We start from the raw sequence: 15,668 nt of genomic DNA on the forward strand, positions 1-15,668 counted from the left end.
AGTGGCATTAAGAACGATTAGCATGGTCGACGACTGCGAGGAGAGCACTGATTTTGTTAGGATAAGTCTTCTAGCATGGGTAATGTTGCATTCTCTCTTGGTTGTCATCTTGCTTTGTACCTTGTCCATCAGGTATTGGAAGTCCACTTTCCTTAATATGTTAATCGTCAAAGGTAGGCCAAGATACTTGATTGGGAAGTGTGCTTTAGCCATGGGGAAATTGCGCATTGTTTCGTCGAGGTTCACATCGTTGCATCTAATGGACATGAACGATGATTTCTTATTGCTCGGGCATAGATCAGATGCCTGCCCAAAGCGTCGTAGCATGTAAGCCAAGACATCTAACTCACTTTTGATGGTCTTTATGAAGATGATTGTGTCATCTACGTACATTGAAGTTCGAAGTCGTGTTGTGTTATTGGAAATTTGAGACAGGGTCCCATCCTGAGTCGCTAGACTGAGCATTTTTTGCAATGACTCCATTGCTTGGACAAAGAGCAGAGGCGAAAGGGGCTCTCCTTGCATTATGTAATTGTAGATTTAATTGAACCATTCTTTAGCCAATCTAATAGGCAAGTTATTATTATATGAGAATGCTAAAGTGTAGCTCTAAGGCTATTATTAATGGGTAGTATCAGAATCATTAATGAGATGCCACATGAGATTTTTGCTTATGTGTCTAGTTTTTTGATAGAAGGGATAATAATTTGTATCTCAAGTAATACTGCTTTGGCATGATATCTTCGGTTATGGCAAAAAATAAAATCTGGGTCCATTCTTATAGACACAATATCACACCAATTAAATAGTTAAAACATATAAGTATGATACTATAACGGTGTATCTTGTAGCCTAAGTGATATGGTATTGGTTTGTCGCCAGCAGCACACTGTATTAATAAACTTGTTCTAAGCGGTGGCGACTGAAGGTCGCCTCTCCTTAGGGGTGGGCTGGTGCTAGGCCAGCGGTTGATGGGATTTCGAGTGGACGAGATTGGTTGCTTTGTTTCCTTTTTCGTGTGCGAAGCTAGCGGGTGGGACCGGTATGTAGAGAGCGAGGGGAATCAAGTGGTGGGCTGTGGGCACCGATGCTGGGGGGCTCGAGCGAAATCGTGCGGAGGACGATTCCTCATTTGCTATGGGTGCCTTTTAGTTATAGATAGAAAGATAGAGATAGCTATATCAAATTTTATTTTTTAAAAAATTATATAAAATAAGTATTTTCAATTGGTTCCTGTGGTTTCTCTTTATAGATGGCTTTTACTATATATTTTATCAATTATGTAAGCTTTGTTAAAACAGACATCAAGACCTAATAATAAACGCAAGAAGTTACATGCATACAAGAGAAGGGCATAGGCACAAGAAAAAACTACCTACAAAGGTATAGGCTGATCACACATGTTCATTTGAGGCTTGGCCTCTGGTTTCGTAGCTATGCCTTTGTATGGATTAGTGATCTACTTGTCATTTGTGTGATGTCTATAATGACTTTGTAGATGTTAAGATGCGTATGGTGCACACGCATGCTTTAATGGAGGTGATTTTATAGATACCTGCACCTAATGAGCATATCTGAGAAAGATGTTCATCATAAATGTTAGCATATCTTCAACCCCCCCCCCCCCCACCCCCACCCCCACCCCCACCCACACACACACACATGCATATCGCTTGTATTGTGCATGGAGGATCGCAGGCATTAACTAAACTCTGGAGTCCTTGTGACTTCCCCTTCCCTATAAATTCCACTAACGTATGCTTGAACTGCCAATAGAACATCAAGTTTAGATTCTTGTTCACGCGTTCAAAGATGCGTGGGGAAAACAACATAGTCCTCCTTCTCCTCCTCCTGTTTGCTGTAATTTCTCCGAACCAAGTAATTGGTAGTGCTTGTACTCCGGAACAGAAGGCTGCCATCCTAAATCAATGCGAAGAGTACATCAAGCCTGGATACCCCCTTATACTGCCATCGTACGCCAGTGTGTGTTGCGACAAGGTGAGAGATGTGCCAAATAGGGACATGAACTGCATCGTCGATCTGCTCACGCCTCCAGAGAAGGCGAAACACGGTGTCGACAAGATAAAACGTCTGAAAGATCTCTGCGACAACTCGCCTCATCATCAGGTAAAGTTTCAGATCCATTCATTCTGCCAAATAATCTGCAGGTGCTGAAAGCCTCACAAATCCCGTTTTGCGTACAACAAGGTGGTGGTGTAGACAGACAGCAGCTGTCATTGCTAATGGAGTTCGGAGGCAAGATATATGGTCTAGTAAATAAAGTCGTCGATCAAAGCATGACAACTGTCAAATGTATCTTTGATTAAGTAAAGTATCACTCAAGATTTCCAGTTTCTTTTTTTTTTAAAAAAACGAATCTGGTTGAAGAGCTCTATTTAAATTAAAAAGAAGAATAAGCTTAGACTGAGCAGTACAACAAAATAACAGCGAAAACTAAGAAACTGCCCCAACAATTATGAACGAGCGAGAAATGATATGTAATCTAAACTCAGCCCCATTCCACGCAAGACCGTATCAGTTTGATGCTTTGATGTAGTTGAACACCACCACTCCGACGCTCCACTGCACATCTCCGAATAGCGGGTTGCCACAGTGCACCACATCTTTGGAAGACAAAGCTATATATAAAACGATGAGCCATCGTCACTGCTTCCATTGTCGTTGTCAACGATGCCCCATACCCATCTAGTTACAGCAGTTATGCAGGTTGGCTATCATAGTCTACTACAAGCCATGTAGCCGCACAATACCGGATCCCCTTGCGCTATCGAAGGACGTTGTCCCTAGCTAGATATACATAGGCTGTCTGACCCGACTCAATCTGATCGAAATTTACCCAAACCAGTTGGATCGGGCCATGTTAAAGAGGGCGAGCTCGGTCCATGCTTTCTAACTCTGCAGAAAAATTGGGTCGAGCGTGAGCCACCATTTAGACCACGGGCCGGCACGTTGACCCGACATAAACGAAGAATCCAACACATCAACCATGATGAAGCACCCAATCAAACATGCGACATCAGCCCATCATAACTCAACAGCCCATCATATTCTCTCAATCCTGATCTATAACTCTACACAACCGGCAAACGGGAAACCTCCCACGGCTTCGTTCGGAGCTGTCGAATATAAGGTTTTGTCCGACGACTTCCTACAGCCGTCAGATATAAGGGAATACGTCCGACGGCTATCAGTTAAACCATCAGACATAATCTTATATATCTTCGACGGCTCCAACTAAGCTATCGGATATAAGGGAATTTAAGCATACGGCGCCCTAGCTCGCCGTTTCATTTCGCCCGAACGCACCGTCATGAAACAAAGAGCAAGCCCACGCCGCCGGTGCCCGCCTGCCCACGGCCCCCGCCGCCGACGCCGCTGGGGCCCACCCCCACCGCCGCCGACCCCGCCCCGCCCCCACCGCCTTGGTTAAGTGAGTATTTTTAATTTGTAATATAATTTTGTAAATATATATATTGTTTTCTAGTTGTCATTTTTTAGTATTAAATAATTTTTATGTTAAATATTGTTTAGCTTGTTATGTCCAACGACCGTAATTTGATTATGTAATTAATTTAGTTTGCTTTAGTTTACTCAGTGGTGCTTAGATAATTTAAATTTTTAATTTTCGAGGGTAATTATTATGCTATCGGAAATAAGGTCATTTTATATGATTTGTCACCCGTGACAATGTTATTTCGTATATAAGATTGTATTGATGGTTTATTAGTTGAACTACGTAATAATGTACGATGGTTCTAGTTATTCGTAGTGTATCGTAGTGTCAACAAAAAAACCTAGACGTCACCCGTTTTGGCCCAACACACCTCACATGCGTCGCATGTGAGGTGTGTTGGGCTGTGTCGGAGAGGAAATCTCCGGCCGGGTGGCAGAATGCACCTGCCCTAAATCCTAAGATGAGGAGGGGACTAAGCGTTTTGCATGTTAGGTGGAAACGGGAAGAACACAAGAACACACAAGGATTTAGAGTGGTTCGGGCCGCTGGAGCGTAATACCCTACTCCACTATATGATGTATTGAGCTTGAGAGCTTGTATGAACTTGTGAGCCTTAGCTGGGTCTAAGTGTGTCCGCCTTGTAACGTTGCGTGCCTCCCGTTTTATAGCTCAAGGGGGGCACGTACAAGGGTGCTGAGCCCCGATATGCGGGCCCAGGAACATAACAGATGTAATACTTGGAGCAACTAATGCTAGTTGCCAGTGCAATCTCCTTGCGCCATGATATCGGCGGTCTGCGTAGCAATGGCGTGCAGCGGAAGCTTCCCTGGCAACGTACGAGTGATGATGAGCACAGCGTATGCCGCAGCACGGGCGTACTGCCTACCACCGGAATGGACAGGCACGCCGCCTGCTGGATGGCCTGGTCGCCGCCCGTCAACAGAGTGGATAGGGCTCATTTAATGTTGAGGTGGCACATCGCCTGCCAGTGGAGTGGACAGGGCTCATTAAATGCCGAGGCGGCACATTGCCTGCCAATGGAGTGGACAAGCGGCGCGGCTTATCCGCAATTAATGCAGAGGCCGCGCGGCCCAGAGGCCTTACGTCAGGCTCCGCCCGCAGGCTTACGTCACGGGCCGTGGGCCATGTGGCAGCATCGGTTCTCCGCCTGAGCGGGGAGCAGAAGTGTACACAACATGGTCCGGACACGTGTCGGCTTCAGACCCCCGCCTGGTCTTGATTAAGGTCTGGGTACTCTTTGTCCCAGAATCCCGGGACCCTGCTGTGAGTGGCCCGGACCCCACACAGAGGGGTCTAGGACCCATACCGGGGTCCGGTTCGTGCCCGAGGGGGTCCTGGACTTTACCCGGAGGTCCATTCCGTATATACATGGGTCCGGTACTTCCCATGGGGGTCCGGACCTACTGACGGTACTTTAGAGGATATCGTCTTCTCTGGCCACGTGGCGGCCCTGGACCTGCCCGCGTGGTGGGGTCGGGCGCTTTTTGCCATGCGACTAGAGATAGCTGCGTGGACTCCGCGCCTTCATACTGTAGTAAGGGGTACCCCTGTTCCAGGGTACTGATAGTGGCCCCCGGGCCCGCCTCAGGGGAGGATACGAGCCTGCAGGTGGGGTCAAAGCTTGACTGGTGATTGGCGCGCTGCTTCCGTGCATTTGCTGACGTAATCACTGCCAGTCCGCCATCGGACACGCCAACTACCACGTTTGTCCCCGCGGTTGACTGACCTACGGCCCCCACGCATGATGGTCTCGCTGGGCCATGCGCGAGGCGCCTCGATACCGCTGCATCGGTTTGAAAAATTACCTTCTCTATCTTCTGTGGCGGCCCCAAGGAGGCGCAGTACTGGCGCGAGCGGCGGTTCACTCTTTTTGTACCCAGAAACCGACGCCCAGGGAGTATGGCTCGTGGGCCCGGGCCCCCATGTCAGAGACTGGGCCGTTGCTTCCGGCGGAGATGGAGAGGTGCATTACCACGGGCGGCAGTTCGCTTCTGGCGTGGTGGTTCGCCTTCTCAGTACTCGAAGACCCGCACACCAGCTGTATGACTTGTGGCCCCGGGCCCCCGTGTTAGAGGATGGGTCGCTTTGGTGCGCGCCAGGCGAGATGAGCGCGAGCAGGAGAGTCTTCCTTGAAAAGGGATTCTCCCCGCGTGCAGCAGTTACCCTTTCGCATTCTCTGTTCTTGTTGCGCCCTTCCGCCTTCGAGCTTTCTGTGCCCCCTTTGCATTCGCGTTCTCCTGCTCCACACCTGCGCCACCGTCGACGCCATGACTTCGCTTGGCCAACCCGACCGCTTCCAGACCGAGGCGACACTCGATGTGGTGCGTAACCTGCTTGGATGGGGTGCGCCGGCACTCGCCAGGAGGATCCGCGCTGGCGCCGTCCCCCTCGGTGACCTCGCCGTCGGGGAGTTCGTTTTGTTCACCTCCTACATCTCCTGCGGGTTGGCGCTACCAATCTCGCCTTTCTTCCTGATGTTATTGGAGGAGTTCGACCTCCAGCTTCAGCACCTCACCCCCACTCCATCCTCCAGGCGGCCATCTTCGCCCACCTGTGTGAGATGTTTGTGGGGGTGGTGCCCTGCACCTCCCTCTTCCGCTATTTCTTTGTGCTGGTGAAGTTGGGGAAGGCACAGGACCACCTCGGCGCCTACTACTTCCAGACAAGGCCAGATTCAGCTGGCGCCTACATCCCCTCCCTTGGCAGCACAAGGTGGGAGAACTGGCGTGGCGATTGGATGATCGCTAGCGCGGAGGCCAATGACCGCCTCGCCCTGCCGAGCGACGGGCCGAGACTCGACCGGAAGCAGTGGAGGACCAAGCCATCCCTAGCGCCGGAGCTCCAGCTCGTACTGGACAAGATCAAGAGCTTGGCGGCGGGTCGGCCTGACGTCGATACACGTGGTCGGTGATTTCCTGAAGCGCCAGATCACACCGCTGCAGCAGAGGGCGCGTCTATGTTGCCGGTTCACCGGCTCAAACGACATCGGACGGATCCAGCGTGGGCCGGGGACCGACCTGTCCTGGGAGGAACTGGAGGTTCTGGTGAAGGGGATTACTGGTAAGTCCTTCGTCCCTGAGTCTCTAATCCTCCTCGAGGGCATCCCTGCGCTCTGCGATGACGCAGGGTTGAGGTCGGTGAATTTGGCCACGCTACTGACCCTCGACGAGTGCGGCGTCGTGGTTTGCCAGATTGGCGGCAGGGACCCTCATCGTGGGATCTAGATCTCTGATGCGCCAATTGGAGGCCCCCAAACTGCCGGCGTGGCCCCCAGCGCCCCCGCCAGAGCTTCTCACGTCACCGCCGCGGTTCCCCGCCCCTTGGACAAGGGCAAAGGTGCTGCAAGTAGCTCCTCCGCCCCAGGCGGCGCTGAGACGTTGGAGGAGGAGAGGAGACATCAGTTACGCCGCACCGACGGATCGTTTGTTTCGGACCCCCCCCCCCCCCGTTGGGGTCGAGGAGGCTGGTTCCCAAAAGCGTCAGAGGACCGCTGGCGGGGCTGAGGAGTCCAGCTCCCAGGCCCAGGGCACGCAGAGGCGCGCCAGTCCTCCACCACCACAGCATCGGGTCCACCACCACCACAACCACCACCACCGTCGGGCTCGCCGCTGCCAACAGCACCTGGGGATTGTCTCCCCTAGGGGTACCAGCAGCAGAAATAGCGGTCGCCCCACTTCTAGGGTCGCTGGAAGGTCCAGGGCCCCATGTGAGTGGAGCCCCTTTCTTTTTGATTAGTCTTTTTAGCATGCCGACAGGTCTTAACCCATCCTTTGCTTGTCAGGGCTTCCTCCCCCTCTCCTCCTAAGGTCGTGCCTCCACCACCCCCGGCTGCTACCGCTGAGACAGCGCTGTCGGGCCCCAGGCTCCAGCTGTGGGTCTGGCTGCAGCGGCGCCAACACCAAGTGGTGCCGCAGCGGCGGAGGGGGTCCCTACAGCCCCGACGGCTGCCACAGCCTCAACGACGGCGATGTCGTCGAGTACACCATCGGTAGCGGCAGAGGAGGCCTCAGCTACGCCCGACGCCGCTATCGAGGTCGACGTGGGGGGCACGTCCAGTTCCAACCCGCCGCCCACTCCGGAGGAGACGGAGGTGATTTTTGGGCGGCGACTCCGGTCCGACGCTGAGCCAGAAGCAGCGCCAGTTCCTCTCCCCCGGGTGCTGTCCCGTGCCCACCAGGCCCTCCAAGAGACTGAGGCAGTGATCCTGCGGGAGTGGGAGGCGCTTGAGGCCGAACACCAGCACCTCAGCAACTAGCGTACCTAGCTGGAGGAGCGCACCAAGACAGCGTCCCGCCAGTTCTCCTTCGAGCAGTCCGAGCTTGAGCGGGACAGCAAGGACTACAGGAAGGACCTCCAAAAGGTGTTTGCCCAGGAGCTGGAAGTGACCCAGAAGGAGAAGAGGCTGACCAAGAAGGAGGTGCACTTGGGCCAGATGGAGGAGGTCATCTCGGAGCTCCAAGCGAAGCTGAATGCCTACAACAAGATGCTGAAGAAGCAGTGGGATCAGCAGGAAGCGGCTGTGGAGAACTTGCGGAAGGTGCAGTAGGGGCTTGATGACGGGGCCAGCAGCCTTGCCTTGGCCGAAGAGAACCTCAAGGAGAAGGATGCCTCCCTGGATAAGCGGGCGGCGGATCTCGCCTGGCGGGAGAAGGACCTCGCCTTCAGGGAGGAAATGGTTGAGAGGTGGGATAAGCTGCTGGCTGATCATGAGCTCGAGGCGGAGGAGAAGGAGCGGACGCTAGAGGAGAAGGAGCAGGCACTAGGGGAGCGGGTCCGCCATTTCGAGGCGGCGCGGGGGGCATAGACAGCCCCGGGCCCTCAGGCGGTGGAGGCGATGAGGAAGACACTCGAGGATCTCCAGGCGGAGCAGCGCGCCGGGGTCCAGCGCATCGCCGCATGGGCTGGTGAGGCGAGCACGACACTGGTGCCGCTAGGAGTGAGTCCCATTCCGGTGTCGCAGTCACCGACGTCCATCTCCGACGCGCTCTCGGTGCTGGACTCCACCGCTGACCGCCTCCGACGCCTGGACCAGATCCTGGGCGCCCGCTTGGTGGCCGAGGGCGGCAGACTCTGCCAGGTGGTAGTCGAGTACGTCTTGACGTGCTTCCGGAGCCATGACCCGGCCATATCCTTGGAGTCGGTGATCGCTGGTCCGGTGGTCGACACTGAAGACGCTGCACGGGAGGGCATTAAAGATGTCATGCAGCTGGTGGCCGAGCGCTTCCAGCGGGATCCCGCTGATGATGAGTAGCCAAATCTACAGAGAGAAGGCAAGGGTCCCGCTGGGAAGCGGCTTGTAATATTTTTTGTAAGGTACTTTTGGGAAGTATTAACCTAACAGTGACAGAACTTATCTACATGCTATTTGCCTTTGCTGTGTGTGTTTGTTACCAACTTATCCTTGGTACCTGGCCCCCCTGGTATGTAGGCTCGACATGTCGAGGCTGGATGCCAGTATACTTAAGAAAAATTCGTGACCTGGCCCCCAGGAGGTAGTCTCGACTGGGACCCGGACCTGCACACAGCCTTGGCTAGGAAGCTTTAGTAGTGCGCCCATAGGACCCCCACTAACTGGTATCTTTTATCCTTTGATTCGCGCAATAGGACCTGCGGGATTTAGACCGGGAAGCCAATCCATGTGTCCGGACCCCCTGGATCACAGCTCCAAATACTAGGACATGCGCCGCAGAGTGGTGGAGCGCGTAGGCTTAGGGTATGGGACCAGGCTAAGCGACCAGACAGCTCTGGACCATCCCAGGGGACGGGTGTCCGTTCTCTAGAACCGGACCCCCGGTTGACGGACCCACAGGACTATAGTTCCGAATACTAGGGTACCCGTCACAGAATGGTGGAGTGTGCAGGCTTAGGGTATGTAACCAAGCTAAGCGGCTACACAACTTCGGACCACCCTAGTAGGCAAGTACCTGTTCTCCAGGACTGGCCCCTAGGCTGCCGGACCCCCCTATCGAGGGGCCCCAAACTGCAGGCCTGGCTACTCAATTCGGATGTCCATATACCAGCAAGGGTGGGTACTATATGGGTGGGTTAGATGAAAAATGATGCTCGTAAGCTGAAGAAAAATAAGACTACCACAAAAACAAATCTAGGGGCGAATCTTTTCTTTATAACTTGATATTCATGAGTGCAGGCCAACAGATCGGGTTTATTAGGGCGGACCTCACCGGGCTGGCGTACATATATGCGCTACTTAGTTACAAAGGAAGAAAACTGAATCCCCAGGTTAGTTTTTATGGGAAAAACTTACGGAGATGCTCTATGTTCCAAGGATTGGGAAGAGGCTCTCCTTAGGTTGTGGCAAGGCGGACACACCTGGGTCGGCATATTTCCGTCGCCTTGAAGGGTCCTTCCCAGTTGGGGGAGAGTTCGTGGATCCCTTCTCGGTTCAGTACTCGCCTTAGGACCAGGTCCCCGACCTGGAGCTCCCTACTATGCACGAACCGTTGGTGGTAGCGCCTGAGCGCTTAGTTGTACCGTGCATTTCGGATCGCCGCTTGCTGCCTGCGCTCGTCGATGAAGTCCACGTCCTCTCGTCGTAGCTTTTCCTGCATAGACTCATCGAAAGCCTGGACCCGTGGGGAGCCCATAATGATTTCCGGGGGAAGGCAGGCTTCGGCCCCGTAGACCAGGAAGAACGGGGTCTCCCCGGTAGCTCAGCTAGGTGTGGTCCAGTTCCCCCATAGCACTGACGAAAGCTCACTGACCCAATTTGCACCATGTTTTTTCAAGCAGTCGTAGGTGCGCGTCTTGAGTCCCCTGAGGATTTCTGCGTTTTCCCTCTCCACTTGGCCATTGCTCCTTGGATGAGCCACGGACGCAAAGCAGAGCTAGGTGCCAATGCCCTCACAATTCTCCTGGAAGATCCGACTTGTAAACTGGGTCCCGTTGTCCGTAATGATACGGCTTGGGACCCCAAATCTATAGACGATCGATTTGAGGAAAGCGACACCAGCACCCTGGGTGATGTTGACCACAGGGGTGGCCTCTGGCCACTTTGCGAACTTGTCGATGGCGACGAAGAGGAACCGGTACCCACCGACGGCCCTGGGGAATGGTCCCAGGATATCCACCCTCATACGGCGAATGGCCAAGAGGGTGGAATCATCTGCAGAGCCTGAGCTGGTGTGTGTGTCAGCTTTGCGTGGAACTGGCACGCCTTGCAGGACTTTACTATTTCAGCTGCATCCTGGAGAGCGGTTGGCCAGTAAAAGCCATGCCGGAAGGCCTTACCGACCAGTGTGCGGGATGATGAATGACTTCCGCACTCTTATCCATGGATCTCCGTGAGCAACTCACGACCCTCCTCCTGGGTAATGCACCACATGAGAATGCCGTTGGCGCCACGGCGGTAGAGATCCCCTTCTACCACCGTGTAGCGTTTAGCCAACCGCACTATGCGCTCTGCAGACACATGGTCTTCAGGAAGGAAATTTTCCTTCAGGTAGTCCCGGATCTCAGAGATCCATGCATCGGAACCACTCTGAGATATTGACTGCGGCGCTAAGGGGCTGGCAGGATTTCTTATAGCACACACAACCTTTGGTGGGTTCTGTAGATGGGACGCCACCGGGACCGCTAGCTTCGAGGTGCTAGTCTCGCCCCCTTCGCCTAGCTCAGTCGGCTGGGCGGTGGGTCTCAGCAGCCGTCTTTCGAAGACGCCCTTGGGCATGGGTGCCCAAGTTGATGCCCTCACGGAGAGGTCATCTGCTATCGAGTTGTCAGCCCGAGGAACGTGTTGCAGTTCCAGGGCAGTGAAGTCCTTTTCCAACTTTCTTACGTGAAGTAGGTACGCTGCGAGCCTAGGCTCGTTACAGCTACACTCCCCGCGGACTTGCTTGATGATCAGCTGGGAGTCCCCTTCACTAGAAGCTAGCGGATCCCTAGGGATAGGGCCGCCGATAAGCCGAAGATCAGTGCTTCGTACTCCGCCATGTTGTTGGTGGCCTTGAACTCAAGGTGCACCATGTACTTCACTTGATCTCTGCTTGGGTCGATGAGGACCACTCCAGCTCCGCCAACTTGCTGACGGACGGATCCGTCGAAGAAGAGTGTCTAGTGGGGCCCGGTGAAGACCGGGCCCCTAGGCTCCACAGGTGTGGGGCCCGAGTCGGGGTTCGGACCCCTAGGAGCACTCGGGGGAGGCGTCCACTCCACGATGAAGTCAGCCAGGACCTGGCTCTTTATGGCATGGTGAGGCTGGAAGTCCAGTTGGAACTCAGCGAGCTCCACTGCCCACTTGGTGATGTTGCCTGTGGCGTTAGAGTTGTGGAGGATGGCCCTTAATGGAAAGGAGGTCACCACCACGACCCTTTGTGCCTGGAAATAGTGGCGCAGCTTCCTAGACGCAACAAGCACAGCATAGAGAAGCTTATGCATCTCAAGGTACCTGGTCTTTGCCTTGTGGAGGACCTCACTGACGTAGTAGCCGGCTTCTGAATGGTCCGGACTCCTGTAGCCGGTCCCGAGCCCTCAGGTTCCTGGTCTTCTTGTGTCGTCCTCTCGACGACTAGCACCATGCTCATCGCTTCTCGAGCCGCCGCGATGTATAAATATAGCGGCTCCCCATGCTCTGGGGCTACCAAAATTGGTAGGGACACCAGGTGCTGTTTCAACTCTTGGAAGGCTTGTTTTGCCTCTTCGGTCTAAGAGAATGGACCGGACTTCCGTAACAGCTTGAAGAAGGGTAGCGCCCTCTCAGCCAACCTCGAAATGAAACGGCTAAGGGCGGCTAATGACCTCGTAAGCTTCTGGACGTCCTTGATACGGGCTGGGGGCCGCATTGCTTCAATCGCCTTGATTTTCTCCGGGTTCGCCTCAATGGCCCGGTACGAAACCAGGAACCCCAGCAACTTCCCTGCGGAGACACCAAAGACGCACTTGTCCGGGTTCAGCTTTGTGCGGGTTGCCCGCAGCCTATCGAAAACCAGGGTCAAGTCTTCCACTAGGGTCGACCCTCTCTTGGTCTTGACTATGATGTCATCGACGTATACTTCCACCCTGTCCCTGATCAGGTCCCCGAAAGTCCTACTCATCGCTCGCACAAATGTTGGCAAGGCGTTCTTCAGACCTAGGGATCACGACATAGCAGTAAAGCCCATCCACTGTTACAAAAGCGGTATGCTTCCTATCTTCCCTAGACATCTGGATTTGATGGAAACCAGAGTAAGCATCTAAGAAAGACAAAAGGTCGCACCCGGAGTTGGAATCCACGATTTGATCTATTCACGGAAGTGGATACGGGTCTTTGGGACAAGCCTTGTTAAGGCTGGTGTAGTCGATGCACATCCGAAGCTTCCCATTCGCCTTGGGGACGATGACTGGGTTGGCCAGCCACACTGGGTGATGGATCTCTTCGATAAAGCCGACATCTAGCAGCTTCCGGACCTCCTTTTGGATGAAGTCCTATCGCTCGATGGACTGTCTGCGAGGCTTCTGACTCACCGGCCTGGCTTCAGGGTTGATCTTCAGATGGTGCTCGATCACCTCCCTAGGGATCCCAGGCATCTGCGACGGCTCTCATGCGAACACGTCAGCGTTTGCCTGGAGGAAGGCGACGAGCGCGAGTTCCAATTTTTCCTCTAGATCACCCGCAAAGCGAGTGGTCTGGGAGGAACCCGCGCTGAGCTGGACGGCCTCGACGGGGACGTCGTCCGCTCCGGATGGCCGCACCTTCGGCACCTTAGTAGGCGCCTTGGTACCTGAGGTCGAGGGGTTCCTCCATCCGTCGTCTGGGCAAGCAGCTTCTGCCGCTAGGGCGTGCAGCTTTTCCACAGCCGCGAGAGCAGCGGCGCGGTCGCCCTGCATGGTGAGGACCCCGGCCGGAGACGACATCTTGAGGACCAAATACCCGTAATGGGCGATGGCCATGAACTGGTACAGGGCCGGCCTGCCGATGATGGCGTTGAAGGGGAGGTTAACGTCCGCGACGTCGAATACGACGTTCTCCATGCAGAAGTTCTCCTCGGTCCCGAATGTAACCGGGAGTGCGATGCTCCCAAGGGGATACACCGGTTGTGGGCCCACTCCAGAGAATGGACGAGAGGGTCCCAACCAGGACCCTGGGATCTGCAGCTGCTTGAATGCAACATGACTGATGACGTTGAGGCTGGCCCCTTCGTCAATCAGAACATGGTGCAACTGCATGTTGGCGATGACAGGAGCGGTGATGAGCGGTAGTACACCGGCCCCTGCCATGTTTTCGGGGCAGTCGGATGCCCCGAAGGAGACATTGGTGCTCCTCCATCGCTAATGTGGAGCAGCCTTTGGGACCCCCGGGACCGCCGAAAGGACCTCTCGACGCAGGGACTTGATGTTCCTGCGGGAGGTGAGCTCCCAGCTCTCGCCGTACATCACGTACAGCTTCTTGCGACAGTCGTCGTCACCGGAGTCGGAGTCTCCAGTGAAGACGTCCTTGAGGTCCCCCTCGAGTGACTGATACCCAAGCTCTCGTTCCCCTGCGGCTATTTTGCCGTCGTCGACCCTCTCTTTGCCAGGCCGGCGATGGGGTGGGGAGCCATCCTTGGAGGACTGCTCGCGCCGCTCGCTGACGCGCTTCGCGAGCTTGATTATATCATGACACTCTGAAGTGCTATGGCGACTGTTGGGGTGCACAGGGCATGTGCCACTGTTTCCACCCTGCGGCCGGGGCGCTTGTTGCGCTCGCTCTGGCCCCCAGCCGCCGCTACGATGATCGGAGCGACAGTTTGCGGCTTTTCGTGGCCGCGGTTCTTCTTTTTCTTCTGTTTGTCGTCTTGGGATACGACACCCGAGCCACCCGTCTGGGTGACCCCGGTCTGTGGTGCCGAGTGCCATGCACGGCCCTCAACAGCCCTGGCACACTTGTTGGACAGAGCGAAGAGTGTGGTGACAGTATCCACGTCGTGCGTGGCTAACTTTTCCAACATCTTTTCATCACACACTCCCTGGAGGAAAGCGACGATGATGGAAGCATCTGAAATACGAGGAATAGTGCCTCGTACCTTGGTGAAGCGGGAGATAAACGCCCGGAGAGTTTCTCCAGGCTCTTGCCTCACTGCGTGGAGATGGGCCTCCACGCCATGTTGCTGATAAGCGCTGGCGAAGTTCGCTACGAACCTCGCGCAAAGCTCTTCCCAGGAGTAGATCGATCCTGGGGCAAGGTTCATGAGCCAAGTCCGGGCCGGCCCAGACAAGGCAACATGGAAGTATGTCGCCATTACGGTGGTGTCTCCACCGGCTGCCATAATGGCGGTGACGTAAACCTGCAAGAATTCCGACGGATTTGTCGTACCGTCGTACTTCTCTGGCAAGTGTGGACGGAACTTGGATGGCCAGGTCACCACGTGGAGATGATCTGCCAGCGCGGCGCAGCCCACGCCGGCCAATGGGACACCCATCTGGATCCAGGCGCCCGTTGGGGTCTGCGGTGCAACCGCAGCAAAGTCGTAGTCGAGGTTGCGACCCTCGATGTTTTGTGGGCGCTCACGCGCCCTCTCGAGAGAGACATGGGCATCCTCGCCTGCACGCCTGCGGTTGAGTTCCGCTCGCAGGTCATTAGACCTCTCCATAGAGACTGGGGTGTCCTCGCCCGCTCGTCGGCGGTTGAGCTCCGCCCGCAGGTCCTCTATCAGCGCGGCCCTCACCGAGGGAGAGCGCACTGATGCCGACACCTCATGTTGGCATCGGGATGACCGAGGCCTTGGCCTGGTTGAGCGAGAGTGCGCCATGCCGAGTAGGCGGTTGACGTCGTCACGCCACTAATTCATGGCCCCCGGGGAGGCCATGGAGCTAGGAGGGTGGCACAACAACTCTCTGGCCGCTGACAGCACCCCGGGCGTAGCCCTAGACGTCCTAGATGTTTGCGCGGGAGTGTGCTGCCGCGCAGAGTGCACAGCAGCGGCCGCACCATGCGCCGGGAGGTTGGTGGCCCGCGGTCTTCCACCATGAAGTCCTCGAGCAAGAAATCATGGTGCTCGACAATGTGGACCATGGCGTTGAGTAGAAGAACAAGCAAAAACCTAAAGCCTAGCCCCCTACCTGGCGCACCAAATGTCGGAGAGGAAATCTCCGGCCGGGTGGCAGAATGCACCCGCCCTAAATCCTAAGATGAGGAGGGGCCTAAGCGTTTTGCCTGTTAGGTGGAAACGGGAAGAACACAATAACACACAAGGATTTA

At 55.0% G+C, this 15,668-nt stretch overlaps 1 protein-coding gene across 1 annotated transcript; it reads left to right on the forward strand.

The window, feature by feature from the left end:
* The first annotated feature begins 1,771 nt into the window (after positions 1 to 1,771).
* Positions 1,772 to 2,355, forward strand: LOC542004 (basal endosperm transfer layer 4). Its single transcript, NM_001152109.1, has 2 exons — positions 1,772 to 2,127; positions 2,209 to 2,355. The coding sequence occupies exons 1-2, from the start codon at positions 1,813 to 1,815 to the stop codon at positions 2,218 to 2,220; spliced, it is 327 nt and encodes a 108-aa protein (NP_001145581.1). The 5' UTR covers positions 1,772 to 1,812; the 3' UTR covers positions 2,221 to 2,355.
* The last annotated feature ends 13,313 nt before the right edge of the window (positions 2,356 to 15,668 follow it).

Source organism: Zea mays, chromosome 4 (genome assembly GCF_902167145.1).
Source record: "Zea mays cultivar B73 chromosome 4, Zm-B73-REFERENCE-NAM-5.0, whole genome shotgun sequence".
Lineage (NCBI taxonomy): Eukaryota > Viridiplantae > Streptophyta > Magnoliopsida > Poales > Poaceae > Zea > Zea mays.